This window comes from Hemitrygon akajei, chromosome 17, assembly GCF_048418815.1.
Source record: "Hemitrygon akajei chromosome 17, sHemAka1.3, whole genome shotgun sequence".
NCBI classification, from domain to species: Eukaryota; Metazoa; Chordata; class Chondrichthyes; order Myliobatiformes; family Dasyatidae; genus Hemitrygon; species Hemitrygon akajei.
In genome coordinates, this window is record NC_133140.1 from 1,997,007 (window position 1) to 2,013,429 (window position 16,423).

General features: G+C 45.5%; 1 protein-coding gene across 1 annotated transcript in view; it reads right to left on the minus strand.

The window, feature by feature from the left end:
* Positions 1–16,423, minus strand: part of slc38a8a (solute carrier family 38 member 8a) — a 42,827-nt gene that overhangs the window by 14,675 nt on the left and 11,729 nt on the right. The window contains exons 4-7 of the mRNA XM_073070584.1: positions 14,347–14,503; positions 11,347–11,445; positions 5,367–5,424; positions 2,491–2,605 (exon numbers count right to left, since the gene is read on the minus strand). Coding sequence (XP_072926685.1) covers positions 2,491–2,605; positions 5,367–5,424; positions 11,347–11,445; positions 14,347–14,503 — 429 coding nt within the window. The remainder of the gene's footprint in view (positions 1–2,490; positions 2,606–5,366; positions 5,425–11,346; positions 11,446–14,346; positions 14,504–16,423) is intronic.

The window sequence follows — 16,423 nt, forward strand, 5'->3', positions numbered from 1 at the left end:
ACATTACCTTTGCCACATGCCAATGTTAACTCCCTATTCAACTTGCACCCAATATCCATGCTACTGTTTGGTGGCCTGTAGACAACACCCATTTGGGTCCTTTTGCCCTTACTGTTCCTCAGTTCTATCCACACAGACTCTACTTCTCCTGACCCTATGTCCCCCCTTGCAAAGGACTGAATCTCATTCCTCACCAACAGGGCCACCCCACCCCCTCTGCCCACATTTCTGTCCCTACAATAGCACGTATACCCTTGTACATTCATTTCCCAGGTCTGATCTCCCTGCAGCCATGTCTCCGTTATCCCAACAACATCATAGTTACCCATTCGCACCTGGGCTTCAAGCTCATCCGCCTTATTTCTGACACTTCGTGCATACAGATATAGAATTTTTAGCCCATTTCTCCTCTCTCTGTTTGAATCGCTGCCTATTGTGCTTAACCCAGCTCCCCGAACTCTCATTGGGCTATACGCCCCTAGAATTTTGTTGTCCTTCCTACATTTACTTATTCTTTCAACACATTTAACTCCATGTTCCGTCAGACCATCCCTCTGTACATGAGTCCTCCTTATCACTTGTTCCTCCCCACCTTCCTCTACTACACACTTAATATTCCGGAACCGTGCAGTCCCCACCTGTCCTTTATTCTTCCTCTCGCTATCCTCTCTCACATTCTGGATCCCCGCCCCCTGCAAATTTAGTTTAAACCCCCCCAAGAAGCACCCATTAGGTGCAAGGAGTCAGAATACTTTCAACAGTGCAGCTATAAAATTTTGTAAGTGTGCTCAGTGTAAGGGCAACCCCTTAACCAGTAAAGAGCTGACGTGCCTTCTTCGTGACTGGATCTACGTGCAACGACGCAGGGCAGATCATCAGACATGTTAATCCCAGGAATATGTGGCAGGACAACAGGAAAGTGAGGAGGGGTTAATGGACTGATGGGACCACTCCCTGAGGAGATAGCACGGTCCTGTAGTGGTTGGCATAACACTTTACAGTACAGACAACCCTGGTTCAAATCCCGTCACTGCATGTAAAGAGATTGTACGTTCTCTCCTTGACAGTGCAGGCGTCCTCCGGGTCGCTCTGGTTACCACTCACAGTCCAAAGATCTGCAATTGGTAGGTTAATTGGTCATCGTAAGTTGTCCTGTAATTGGACGAGGATTAAATCGGGAGATCACTGGAGAGCATGGCTCTAAAGGCCTGTTCCACACTGAATATCACAGAATGAAATAAAAATAGAAAATGGAGTTTTTATTGTAATAACTAGCTGGATGAATGCAGTTTTGTTGTGATAACTAGCTGGATGAATGCAGTTTTGTTGTAATAACCAGCAGGATGAATGCAGTTTTGTTGTACTAACCAGCAGGATGAATGCAGTTTTGTTGTAATAACTAGCTGGATGAATGGAGTTTTGTTGTACTAACCAGCAGGATGAATGGAGTTTTGTTGTACTAACCAGCAGGATGAATGGAGTTTTGTTGTGATAACCAGCAGGATGAATGCAGTTTTGTTGTGATAACTAGCTGGATGAATGGAGTTTTGTTGTGATAACCAGCAGGATGAATGGAGTTTTGTTGTGATAACCAGCAGGATGAATGGAGTTTTGATGTAATAACTAGCTGGATGAATGGAGTTTTGTTGTGATAACCAGCAGGATCAATGCAGTTTTGTTGTAATAACTAGCTGGATGAATGGAGTTTTGTTGTGATAACCAGCAGGATCAATGCAGTTTTGTTGTAATAACTAGCTGGATGAATGGAGTTTTGTTGTGATAACCAGCAGGATCAATGCAGTTTTGTTGTAATAACTAGCTGGATGAATGGAGTTTTGTTGTGATAACCAGCAGGATCAATGCAGTTTTGTTGTAATAACTAGCTGGATGAATGGAGTTTTGTTGTGATAACCAGCAGGATGAATGGAGTTTTGTTGTGATAACCAGCAGGATGAATGCAGTTTTGTTGTGATAACCAGCAGGATCAATGCAGTTTTGTTGTAATAACTAGCTGGATGAATGGAGTTTTGTTGTGATAACCAGCAGGATCAATGCAGTTTTGTTGTAATAACTAGCTGGATGAATGGAGTTTTGTTGTAATAACCAGCAGGATGAATGGAGTTTTGTTGTGATAACCAGCAGGATGAATGGAGTTTTGTTGTAATAACTAGCTGGATGAATGGAGTTTTGTTGTGATAACTAACAGGGTGAATGGAGTTTTGTTGTAATTACTGGTGAGATGAATGGAGATTTGTTGTAATAACTAGCAAGATGGGTGAAGTTTTGTTGTAATCAGGATCTGATTCTCTTGAACATGGGAAATCAGGAGGTGAGTGGGCAGTGTTGTGGACTCTGCAGTTTAATTCTGTGACCATGGTGGATGACACGGGCAAGTTTCTGTTAGTCTGTGTGGCACATCCACCTATCAAAGAAGAAGGGGCACAATGGAGCCTGTAGGTTGTGAGAAGATGTGGGTCCCTGGAGCCTTACCTGTGACGGAGTAAATGAGAAGACAAATGAGCATGGAAAGGATGGAGATGAGGACCCAGTGTGAGAGCGACTTGTTCCGCATGTTGCTGTAGACAGCCACACTGGCCTCATGGCACTGAAACAGAAACAGAGAGATCGTTATAGAGGAACCTCAAGGGTTAAAAGAAAGCTGGGAAAGTTCGCTACTTGCTTGATGATAGATGACATGATGACACAACATCAGGAAAGGTTGAATCAGCAAGGGCTTTTCACTCTAGAGCAGAGGACAAGAGGTGGCTTGATAGAGGTATACAAGATGATGAGGCAAAGACCTAGTGGACAGCCAAAGCCTTTTTCACAACGCTAATACTATAAATGGTATAATTTCAAGTGATTGGAAGAACGTATAATCGGGTTGTTGGAGGTAAATTATTTAGTCAGAGAAAGGTGAGTGCAAGGAACACTCTAGCAGGGGTAAAGGCAAATGCTTTAGGGACTTAAAAAAAAACTCCTATATAGGCATTGATGATAGGAAAATGGAGGGCCATGGAAGAGGGAAGAGTTTTATTGATCGTAGAATAGGTTAAAAGGCCAGCATAACATCATGGGCTGAGGTGTCTGTATGATGCTCTCATGTTCTACTGAAGGTCAAACAGCTGGGAAGGGATGATGGGAAATAGGTCAATAGTGGAGGTAGGTTAAAGATCACGTTACTGCTTTGTTCAGGGAAGTGTTTAGATTCCAAGGCACGGTTAGTTGGAGCTGAGACAGAGATTGGGAATGTATGCAGTGCAGTGCAGGAGAGCTGACTGGTGGCAAAGCAGATGGACGTGACCATGAACTAGAGCAGATCCAGAGAGAATGCTGGACAAGGCTCTAGAAAATGGTTCTCCTACACTGACGGGCTGCCTCAGAGAGGGAGCAGGGACACTCAGCAGGCATGTGAGGAGAACTGGCTGATAGGGAGACACTACTGATAGATCAGGCAGTTAGGGCAACCCTGCACAGGTGAAACAAATCCAAATACTATAACGATATATGGGTTATGGATGAAGTCGTGGAAACCAAATGCAGATATACATCAGAAATGCCGTAAGTTGCTGGAGATTAGTTGATATTTTTCGTGGGGTAGCTTGGAGCTCCGACTCGAGATGCACCCTCCTGTACACGGTCACGGGTCCAAAGGAACCGATGTCTCCACCTGCTCTGTGTCAGAGGCTTTCCTAGTGTGTGGTCTGATCTCAGCCGTAATGAAGTTCACATGAGAAAGTCAGATTCAGGCCACAGATGTAACACACAAATTCTTCCAACAGTCTGTACCTTGAAACTTGCACCAAACTCCCCCTCCCTCTGCCCCAGGTAATGAGACTTGCCTGACTGCTGAGGGAAGGGAGGGATCGAGTTTGGTATCTGAGAAGGAACTTGCATTTCTGTAGCATGCTGTGTAGGATCTCTGTCCACAGAGGGTGAATGGCTGGTTCCCCAAACCCATGCTGTCTAACCTGGGTAATGTTGATCTTAGCATCTGAATTGTACGCCCATTGGGAGCATGTGTCAAAATGGCCATTTATGTGCCCATGTACAGTGTGATTTTTATCAGCAGGGTGAATGGGATGAGAAGTGAAAAATGGAATTTAATTTAGACAAGTGTCGAACATCTTGGACTCCCATGTCTTCCTTTGAGTTAGTTTCCTGGTCTGAAGATACATAACAGTGGTTACGAGGTATTTTGACATGGCTATCGGCTTATTGAAGTGTAGAGAGACAATCAAACTAAAGTAAGTGCAATGAGGACTGTGAGTGAAAATCAGAGCCCAGCACGTGCAGAGACTGTAAGTTAAAAAAAAGCAGGAAACGGGTATATAAACAGTGACCCAAACCCACTCTCGGGGTTTCATGACTGGCCGTTATTCGATATGCAGCCTAGGAGATTATTCGGAGTTCCGGGATCTTGCGGTTCTGGCTGAAGGTCGGTGCCTCTGCCGTGGGAGACAGGAGATCAAAGCAGCCCTACAGCCCAGAGACCCGAGGGCTCACCTTCGGAGTTCCAGGATCTTGCGGTTCTGGAGACGGGCTGACTGAAGGTCGGTGCCTCTGCCGTGGGAGACAGGAGATCAAAGCAGCCCTACAGCCCAGAGACCCGAGGCCTTTGGGCACAGAGCTCGGAAAAAGCGATTCAGCGGACTTCTAACATCGTAAATCCGAGAGTTGTTCGTTACGTCTCCCCTCACGCTGAGAAACAGAAATACCTCTTTCTCCCTTAGTAGGGAGGGAGAGGGCCAGTGCTATGTCGAATACCGGGTGAACGAGTGGTCTTTGGGGTCCTGCAAGTCTGTGTCTTTGCTGATGCTTTGCTGCACGCTTGAGTGCTCGATGGTGGGTTTTTTTTGCTGGTGGGGAGGGGGATTGTTGCTTTACGGCTGCTTCCGTGCAGTGGGGGGGGCTTTGGGGTTCTACCATTTAACTGTCATTCAGTCTTTGGGGCACTCCTCTGTTTTCATGGATGGTCGTGAAGAAAAAGCATTTCTCTGACATTAAACGTCAGAACTGCTGGGATGTCACCAGATGGTTTCATGGGGCAAGATGGTGGCAGCGCTGGTTGGGAGGGAGATCGGTACCAGTAATGGGACACCGGATAAACTTGGTGAGCCTGCTTATCCAGTTGAGAAGGGTGAGATTCTGGCAGACCCCGGAACATGACAGGCACAAACGAGTGGATTCGGAGACATACTGCAGAGAAACAGGCCATTCGGCCCAACTTATTCATGCCGGCCATGGTGTCTACCTGAGTTAGTCCCACCCACCCATATTGCTCTCAACTTTTCCCATCCAGGCACCTGTCCAGGTGTCCTTTGAATATTATAATTGTCCCTGCCTCCCCCACTCATCCCTCTTACCTGGAATCCAAAGCAGATGGTTGGAACTACAGTAAACATTGCCGTCCAAGGGGTGACACTGTGGAAGACAGAGAGAGAGGTGCTTAGACCAGGGAAGTAGGCAGGGCCTAACAGGAGTGCAATCATACTTCCTCCCCAGCCCCGGAAGGAAGGCAGTTCCCTGGAGCGAGACTGACCAGTGGGCCACAGCCACTCCAAACAGTGACATGGTATCCCGAGGATGTGGATTTGGGGCTTCTCTAATGCATCTGTTTCTATCATCTCCACTGGCAGGACATTCCACAGCCCCACCACTCTGTGGAAACACTTGCCTCTGATTTCCCCACCCCACCCCACCCCAGACTTCCCTCTAATCAGCTTAAAATTGACTCAGTGATGAAGAAGGCATACAGTGCATTGGCCGACATCAACCATGGGACTGAGTTTAGGAGCCAAGAGGTAATGTTGTAGCTATATAAGACCAAGGTCAGACCCCACTTGGAGTACTGTGCTCAGTTCTGGTTGCCTCACTACAGGAAGGATGTGAAAACCATAGAAAGAGTGCAGAGGAGATTTACAAGGACGTTGCCTGGATTGGGGAGCATGTCTTATGAGAATAAGTTGAGTAAACTCGGCCTTTTCTCCTTGCAGAGGCGGATGATGAGAGGTGACCTGATAGAGGTGTATAAGATGATGAGAGGCATTGATTGTGTGGATAGTCAGAGGCTTTTTCCCAGGGCTGGAATGGCTAGCATGAGAGGACACAGGTTTAAGGTGTTTGGGTGTAGGTACAGAGGAATTGTCAGGGGTAAGTTTTTTATGCTGAGAGCGGTGAGTGTGTGGAATGGGCTGCTGGCAACGGTGGTGGAGGTGGATATGATAGGGTCTTTTAAAAGACTCCTGGATAGGTACATGGAGCTTAGAAAAATAGAGGACTATGGGTAACCCAAGGTAATTTCTAAAGTAAGTACATGTTCGACACAGCATTGTGGGCCAAAGGGGCCTGTATTGTGCTGTAGGTTTTCTATGTTTCTACATAGAGAGGTAGTTACACCCACAGTGCAGGATACGGGAGACTGGGTGGCAGTCAGGAAGGGGAAAGGGGTTAAGGAGCCAGTGCAGAGTACCGCTGTGGCCATCCCCCTCAACAACAGGTTTATCACTTTGGATACTGTCAGGGGGGGGGATAACCTAACAGAGGAAAGTTGCGGAGGTCATGTCTCTGGCACTGAGCCTGCATCTGTGACTCACAAGGGAAAGGGGGAGAGGAGGTATACTGTGGTAACAGGGGATTTGCTAGTTCGGGGAATGGTCTGGAGGTCCAGTATATGCAATAAGGGCGATGAATTTGCAGCACAGTTACAGATCGGCAAGTACATTATTGTAGGCATCACTGAATCATGGCTGAAAGAAGATTATAGCTGGGAGCTTAATGTCCAAGGATACACATTGTTTAGAAAGGACAGGCAGGAAGGCAGAGGGTGCAGTGTTGCTCTGGTAAAAAATGAAATCAAATCATTAGAAAATGTTGACATAGAGTTGTAAGGCTTTGAATCATTGTCAATAGAGCTAAGGAACCGTAAGGTTAAAAAGTCCCCGATGGTAGTTATATACAGATCCCTAAACTGTAGTAAGGTTGTGTTCTCAAGTTGCAATAGGAGATAGAAAATGTGTTCCAAAAGGGCAATATTACAATCTTCAATATGCAGGTAGATTGGGAAAATCAGGTTGGTGCTGGATTCCAGGAGGGGGAATTCCTGGAATGTCTATGAGATGGCTTTTTTAGAGCATTTCATGGTTGAGCCCACTAGGGGATTAGTTATTCTCATCTGGGTGGTGTGCAATGATCCAGAATTGAATCAAGATCTTAAGGTAAAAGAATCCTTGAGGGACAAGTGATCATATATGATCAAATTCACCCTGACATTTGAGAAGGAGAAGCTAAATCACTGATACATTGGAGTAGAAGGAATGACAGAGGCGTGAGAGAGGAGCTGAATGGAAAAGAACACTGGCAGGGATGACGGCAGAGCGGCATGGCTCCAGCAAGCATTTTGGAAGGCACAGGATATGTACAAAGAAAGGGCATATAATGGAGCAAAAATCAGTGGGAAGTTAGAGGATTGGAAAACTTTTAAAAACCAATAGAAGGCAAATAAGAAGTCATTAAGAAGGTAAAGATGAAATATGAAAGGTAGCTAATCAATAATATTAAAGAGGATACAAAAAGCTTCTTCAGACAAAGTGTAAAAGAGAGGCAAGAATGGATATCAGACCGCTGGAAAATGATGCTGGAGAGGTAGTAATGGGGACAAGAAAATGACAGACAAACTGAATAAGTATTTTGCATCAGTCTTCACTGTGGAAGACACTAGCAGAATGGTGGATTTTCCAGGTGTCAGGGGACATGAAGTGTGTGATGTTACGTTAACTAGAGAGAAGGTTCTTGAGAAACTGAAAGCTCTGAAGGTAGAAATGTCATGTGGACCATGGTCTACACCACGGGGTTCTAAAAGAGGTAGCTGAAGAGATCAGGGAGCTATTAGTAATGGTCCTTCAAGAATCACTAGATTCTGCAATGGTTCTAGAAGACTGGAAAATTGCAAATGTCACTCCAGAAGGGAGAGAGGAAGACAAAAGAAAACTACAGGCCGGTTAGTCTGACCACAGTGGTTGGAAAGATGTTGGTGTCTATTATTAAGGATGAGGTTTCAAGGTACATGGAGACACATGATAAAGTAGGCTGTGGTCTGCAAGATTTCCTCAAGGGAAAATATTGCCTGACAAATCTGTTGGAATTCTTGGAAGAAATAACAAGCAGGATAGACAAAGGAGACTCGGTGGATGTTGTGTTTCTGGATTTTCAGAAGGCCTTTGACAAGGTGTCAAACATGACGCTGCTTAACAAGCTGTGGGCTCATGATATTACAGAAAATATTCTAGCATAGGTAACACAGTGGCTGATTGGCAGGAGATAAAGAGTGGGAACAAGGAGAGCCTTTTCTGGTTGGCTGCCAGTGACTAGTGGTGTTCCACGGTGGTCTGTGCTGGGACCAATTCTTTTTATGTTATATGTCAATGATTTGGATGTTGGGATTGATGGCCTTTTGCAGACAATACGAAGATAGGTGGAGGGGCAGGCAGTTTTGAAGAAATAGAGAGGCTACAGAAGGACTTCGAGAAATTAGGAGAATGGGCAAAGAAATGACAGATGGAATACAGTGTTGGTAAAGTGTACGGTCATGCACTTTGTTAGAAGAAGTGTAAGGTGTAATTTTTCTAAATGGAGAGAAAATATTTAAAATAAACTGAGGTGCAAAGGGACTTAGGAGACCTTGTGCAGGATTCCCTAAAGGTTAATCTGCAGGTTGAGTCTGCGGTGAGGAACTCCAATGCAATGTTGACATTTATTTCAAGAGGACTAGAATATAAAAGCATGATATAATGTTGAGACTTTATAAAGCACTGGCGAGGCCTCACTTGGAGTATTGTGAACAGTTTTGGAACCCTTATCTTAGAAAGGGTATGCTGAAACTGGAGAGGGTTCAAAGGAGGTTCACAAAAATGATTCTGGGATTGAAAGGCTTGTCATATGAAGAGTGTTGGCTTCTGGCCTGTATTCACTGGAATTCAGAAGATTGAGGGGTGACCTCATCGAATGGTGAAAGATTTTGATCGAGTGGACATGGATGTGGATGATTCCAATGGTGGGAGAGTCTGAGACTGGAGGACACAGCCTCAGAATAGAGGGGCATCCTTTTAGAACGGAGGTGAGGAGGAATTTCTTTAGCCAGAGAGTGGTGAATCTGTGGAATTCTTTGCTACAGGCAACTGTGGAGGCCAAGTGTTTATGTATATTTAAGGTAGAAGTTAGTTTCTTGACTGGTCAGGGCAAAAAAGAGTACAGGGAGAAGGCAGGAAATTGGGGTTGAGAAGAAATTTGGATCAGCCATGATGAAAGGGTGGTGCAGACTCAATGGGCCAAATGGCCTCATTCTGCTCCTGTATCTTATGGTCTTCTTATCTAACTTATGGCAGGGGAACTCTGTGCTCTTTATGAACAAAAAGGCAACTGGCAAATACCCCGTCCATGTGCAAGTTAGCTGGTTGCATTTCTGAACCACATGTATGTTATCCAGTTCTGCAGTGCATATTCAGATATGGCTGACCTCGGCCACTGGGGATCCAAATAAGCATTCTGAGGACAACTTTGAATGTGATACAAGAGCTCTTGTCTGCAAGATGAACCTTAAATACATGCAAGTATGGTTGAGCGAACAGTTTGGAATTGAAGCAGTGGAGCAAGGGCCCTGTTTCTGGGCTATACAGCTGTGAGACTGTCTGATATGAACAGGCAGTGGAAGATAATTAGTCAAGTTTTGTTAGAGCTGGATGCTAATAATAACCAGTGCAAGGGAGGGAGATAGAGTACATGCAGATATTGGAGATCACAAACACAGAGTAGAATTAGGTGACTCACCCCCTCACCTACCCCACCATTCACTGTGATCATGGCAGATCGACATCAGCATCAGATTCTAACTGTCCCACTTCCCTGTAACTCCCAATTCCAAAAATATACCTGCTTTCTCTTTAGGCCCCTCTAGTGCTGAATCCTCCACTACTACACAGCATGGAGGATTTCAGAGGTTCCTACACCCCTCAAATTTTTTATGACTGCTTATAATCTTGGAGCAACGTCCTCTCCTTTAGGACAATGGAGACTCAAGGAAATCTCTTTAATTTATTCCTCCCTGCCCAGCCCAGGAATAAAGTGGTTATCTAAACCACGCACTACAGTGGGAATGATTGAGCTAAATGCCAGAGGAACTGTGTTATCTTTTCTGGAGTAATTTGTAATGCCTCTGACAATTACCGGGCAGGAGCAGAGAGCCTGGACTGTTGACAGTGTAAGAGTTGAAGATGTTCCTTCAGTGAGGACACGACTGTGTGTCATGGTCCAGTCCGAAGTCTGCATTCCGGTTCACGGTCCGGTCCGCGGACTCCGGGTCCTCTGGCTGCCCCTTGTTTCGGTTTGACTTAACCATAAGCACCTGATGCTCATCTTGTGGCTGGGGATATAAGGCCCTGGGATTGAGTGTGGTTGGGGGTTGTCCTCTCAAGATTCCTTGGGAGCAAATGGCTGGTGGAAGGCTAGAACAGCCACTTGCCATCTTTAGGCCGCATTGGAGAACCATTGCTTCTTGGAGCCTTGCTGCCAGTAGTCGGAGCTGTTATTGCGGTATGGATTCGGCCGTTTCCCAGGCCTGCTGGGTGGCCATCAGCAACTCCGAGCTAGGTAGGGATCCGGTTGTTTCCGTAGCCAGCCAAGGTTGCTGGCCGTACCTGCAACTCGGAACAACCCCGATGCAGAGATGGAACCGTCTGTCGTTCTTTGGTGTTTGTCTCTCCCTGTCCTTGCCCTGTGGGGTAAGTCTGGCTGTTCTGTTGTTGCCCTGTGGGGGGAATCTGTCTTGTCTTGTCTTTGCCTCTGTTGGGTAAGTCAGGCTGTTCTGCCGTTACCCAACAGATGGACCTGCCCCACCTTGGTGTGGAGTGGAAGTTGAGTCCCAGCTTGTCGAAGGATAAGTCCCGGCTCTACGTTGATGTACAGTTCCTAGTCTGCCTCCAAGCTCCAGCCTCTGAGTTATGCAAGCCCCAAGACCCCAGCCTCAAACCTCAAGACCCCAGGCTCAAACTCCAAGAACCCAGGCCTCGTGAAGTCTTCGCCTGGTTTGGGGTCCGAGCCCAAGTCATGACCCAGGTTCTGGGTCCTTGTCCAGACTCGGGCTCGGAGTCCAGACCCAGGCTCCTTGTTCCCAGTCCCTCGTCCTGGTCCTGCTTCCCTAGCCTAGTCTGCGACCTGTCCCGTCCTGTTCCTAGTACTTCAGTGTCTGTGTCCTGCATTTGGGTCCATTCCCAACGTCCCCCTTATGACACTGAGCTTTATCCCCTTCCCTGCCCTTACCTCCTCACTGCCTGTACCGTGGTCCTGACTCACCTGGTTTCAGGATGCTCCGAGATGGCATCTGGATCCTCCATGTAGAATTTGATGGCGATCACGATTGTTAAGTAAGTGGCAGCACAGGTCCCCAGTATGCTGAGAGAGTGAAAGGACAGGTGAGGATAAGCTGAGGCACGCCTCCCTCGACTCTGAGGCTGCCAACCACCACACGTATACAAACACTTCACACACACCCTACGCACGCGCACACATACATATACACACTCACACCAAACCTACACACACTCACCCCCCCCCCCCCCCCATTGGCTTACAGTCTCAAACACAGATACATAGCCCTGCATTCTGCGGTAGGTTTATGGTCTCGATATAGGTCACTGGGACTAGGCAGATTAATAGTTTAGCATGGACTAGATGGGCCAAAGGGTCTATTTCAGTTCTCTGACTCTGTGATTATGGCATAAATGTGAGTGTTTGGTATCGAGAACTTGCTGCTGGAGGTGGTGGTGAAGTGAGATACAGTCACTGTGTTTAGATAGACAGTGATTTGGTAAGCTGCAGAGGATGCACAAATAGGATGGCACGGAGTTTTAAAAAGGTCAGCATGGATGAGTTGCGATGAGGGGACTGTTCCTGTGACGCTGTAACTCTCTGACTATTACAAAGGAATGTTAACATAACACTTGGAAAGCATCGGACCATAAAGACCATAAGACGTAGGAGCAGAGTCAGGCAATTTGGCTCATTGAGTCTTCCTGGCTTTCCATGGCTTCTCTGCCTTCTCCACATAACGTTTGAAGCTTTTACTAATCAAGAACCTATCAACCCCCACTTTAAATACCCACTGTGTCGTTACTTCCACAGACATCTGTAGCAATGAATTCTGTAGATTCAATGCCCTCTGACTAAGGAAATTCCTTCTCATCTCTGTTCTAAAGGGAAGTCCTTCTATTCTGAGGCTGTGCTCTCTGGTCCTTGATAACCCCAAAATATTAATGTGATTGGAGAAAGTCAGTGTGAGTTTGTTGAAGGGAATTCATGCTGAAAAATTGCAGCTGTGATGTTGAAGATGTACAATTAATTATGGAGAGCAGTGAATGTCGTGTATTCCCATTTTTAAAAGGCTTCTGATAAAAATACACAAACAAGTCAGTACACAAAAGCAAATCCTAAGGCAAGGGGAATAACATTCTGGTGTGGAGCATAAGTAGGCAGGATCTAGAATTTGGATTAATGGGTCATTTACTGGGTAACTGATAGCGACTAAATGGGTGTCACTATTCTCAACATAAGGCAATGGTTTGGTTGAGGGAGATCAGAAGAACGAGTGGGGGTCACATAGATTTCTAACCAGACTTGACAGACTAGATACAGGAAGGCTGTTCAGTCCAGAATTACATTCCATGGTAACTGCCCACCATAACTGTACTGACCTTTCCAGATTTACCCACATTAGGACCATAACTCCCGCACCTTGCCTATTCAAATATCAGTCTAAATAACTCAAATGTAATTATAGGAAACAGTCATTACATTAAAAAGGACATTCTGTTGGGTAAGTTAATTGGGCAATGCAGGTTGCCCCCATTGGGATGGGATTACTCCATAGCTGGTTTAGATGGGAATGGAGTTATTATAGGATGGGTTTAGATGGAAGTGGGGTTATTGTAGGATTAGTTTAAATCAGGATAGGGTTGTGGTAGGGATGGTTTAGATGGGAATGGGGCTATTGTAGGGTTGGTTTAGATGGGAATGGGGTTATTGTGGGATTGGTTTAGATGGGAATGGTATTAGAGTATAATTTATATAGCTGCTAATGCGGTTTTTGTAGGAATGGTTTAGATGGGAATGTGTCAGTCTCTGTGCTGTACAACCCTCTGACTAAGCTATTACAGAAAGTAAAATGCAATGCAAATAAAGCCAACAATGGGAAGGAGGTAAGAGAGAGGAGAGAGTGTATGAATTTGATAATGGAAACCAAAAATACCCTTTGGGACTGATGTAAACTTTCTGCTCCAGGAAGGTGGGGGGAGGAGGGGAGATCTCTGCAGGGCTGACCCACAATTTTCTGTGACATGGGCTCACCTCCTAACATCCCCACTCTAGGGAGAATGGACTCACCTTCTCATTCCCTCCTCTTTACTGAAATATTCCATCCTAGGCAGCATCTTGGAGAATCTCATGTGCACCTTCTCTAGAGCCATCACATCCCTCTGTCCCCCATGGGTATTTAATCCCATATGACTTTGTGTAATAACCTCTGCATCACAAATATCAGAAGTTCATTGAAACCTGCAACGACTGAACTCCATTGCTGGCTGCCTGCTGATTCCCTTTTGTCTGGATTGATGACCTCATGACAAATTGGACTGACTATTATGTATTGGCCAGAACTGATATTGTTACTGAGCAAAGCAGAGAGCCTGAGCAAAAATAAAACCAGCCTGCATCTTGTAGATTATTGCAAAGATCTGAGTCCAGGATCTGTTGATTAGGATCAAGGTTATGGAGCTCAAAGTGGAGACCAGGCATATTAAATCCGTTAGTTGGTGATGTCGTTGGGAGGGAACGTGTGCACAGGCAGACTGAGCAGCTGATTGGAAATGGAATTGGATTATTACTGATGTACCAAGATACAATAAAAAGCTTCTCTTGCATACTGTTTGTATGGATCAATTCATTACATAATGTATTGAGGTAAAACAATAACAGAATGCAGAATAAAAAGTAACAGCTACAGAGAAAGTGCAGTGCAGGAAGACAATAGGGTTGGATATCATAACAATGCAGATCATGAGGTTAAAAGACCATCTTATTGTTCTGGGGCTCATTCAATGGTCTTATAACTAAGATTATGTGTGCAAGAAGGTTAATGAATGTTAATGTTTAATGTGAAGTAATGACAGCAGTTATTGAATGCTCAAGGGTGACTCTCTGCCTTGGCATTGAGTGGCACTGTCTGGGTTACGTGTACCAGTCCACAACCTTTGGCTCTGTGACCTACACCCCTCTCAGTGTGTTGCCACATGTCTGTACCTGATGTACTTCTGGAAGCCAAGCTCCTCGGGAACAGACAGGGGAAGAATGATGAACAGGCAGATGACAGTCAGCCCCAGACGATGGTTCACGTACCATAATTGTGCTGATCCCTCACCGCCTGGCGAGGTGGCATTGCTGGCCACCGAGTCACACACTATAACACAAAGAACAGGTCAAATGGCACTATCCTTCTCACAGTGAGCATCGCAGCACACAACTCGCTAAGCAACTATCCATTTGATGTCAATCACAGGAAGCCAGTCATGGCATTGGTCACAGGACACAGGCCACTAATCACTGGCCATTCATCACGTTGGCCAGAAAGGAGTTAAATGTGATAAGTATCTAAGTACAATGAGCCGTGGACCGTGGAAGCAGGTAAAACAAATATTGCTGTGTGGTTGAAGAAGTGGAGGCTGCCATTTTGTGAGACTGTTCTTCAAACAGTTCTTGCTCAGGAATGGTTTTGACCAGAGCAATCAATAGTGTACACAGTGAGATCCCAGCTGGTCATCTGCAAAACCAGAGATAATTTCCAAATGAGAAGTCATTTAATTGAACAGATAACATTACAACACAGTACACGATCTTTGTTCCTCAATGCTTTGCTGATCGTTTAACCAACTTTAAGATCAATCTAACTCTTTCCTCTTACATAGCCCACCATTTTGCTATCAACGGTGTTCCTACCCAAGAGTTTCTTAAATGCTCCTAATGTATCTGTCTCCACCACCACAGGGTGTAATACTCACTATTCTGTGTGTAAAATAAAAAGTTACCTTTGACATCCCCCCTAAATTTTTATCAATCACCTTAAAGTTATCACAAACAAAATGCTAGAGGAACTCAGCAGGTTAGATTATGCCGAGATACTTCATTGGGACTGAAGGGTGTCAGCCCAAAACATCGACTCTATTCCTCTTCATAAATGCTGCCTGACCTGTTGAGTTTCTCCAGCATTTGTGTTTCTAGATTTCCATAATCTGCAGAATCTCCTGTGTTTACTTTAAAATTATACTCCCGAATTAGCCATTTCTGCCCTGGAAAAAAGTCTTTGGCTATCTACTTGATCTATGCCTCTTAGCATCTTGTACACATCTGTCTAGTCACCTCCCGTCCTCCCTTGCTCCAGAGAGAAGCCCATGCTTGCTCGACCTGTCTTTATTAGTCATGCTCTCCAATTCAGGCAATTCCCTGGTAAATCTCTCCTGCACCCTCTCTAAAGATTCCACATCCTTCTTCAAATGAGGCAGTCAGAACTAAACACAATATTGCATGTGTGAACTAACCAGGGTGTTATAGCACTGCAACCCAGCTGATTGTGGTTTGGTAGAAATGACAGGTTTATGGAAAGAACAGCCCATGATCTGAGACAGCCTGAGCCCAGTGTGTGGCTGACCAGGTAGGACACGCTTGTCTCAGGAAGCAGAAAGAAAGCGACCTGAGGTCGATCTGTGGGAAGAATCATAAAGCTGCAGCCTTGACTATTTCTTACATCCTTCACATATATAAGGAGTAAAAATCTTTACGTTATCTCTCCATCTAAATGTGCAATCACAGTAATTTATAATAAATCAAACAGTCAATGTAATATAGAGTACACTCAAATCAGCGTGAGTTCATCAGTCTGATGGCCTGATGGAAGAAGCTGTCCCGGAGCCTGTTGGTCCTGACTTTTGTGCTCAGTACCGTTCCCTGGATGGTAACAGCTGGAATAGAGTGTGGTTGAGATGGCTGGTCCCCGTGATCCTACGGGCCCACCTGTCCTTAATCATGGGAAGTTCACTAGTGCAGATGGGCTGGGCTGTCTGCACCACTCTCTGCAGAGTCCTGCGATTAAGGGAGGTACAGTTCCCATACCAGGCAGTGATGCAGCCAGTCAGGATGCTCTCAATTGTGTCCCTGTAGAAAGTTCTTAGGATTTGGGGCCCACATCAAATTTCCTCAAGCCTCTGAGATGAAAGAGGTGCTGTTGTGCCTTTTTCACCACACAGCTGGTGTGTACAGACCACGTGAGGAACTCAGTGATGTGGATGCCGAGGAACTTGAAGCTGTTTACCCTCTCAACCCCAGA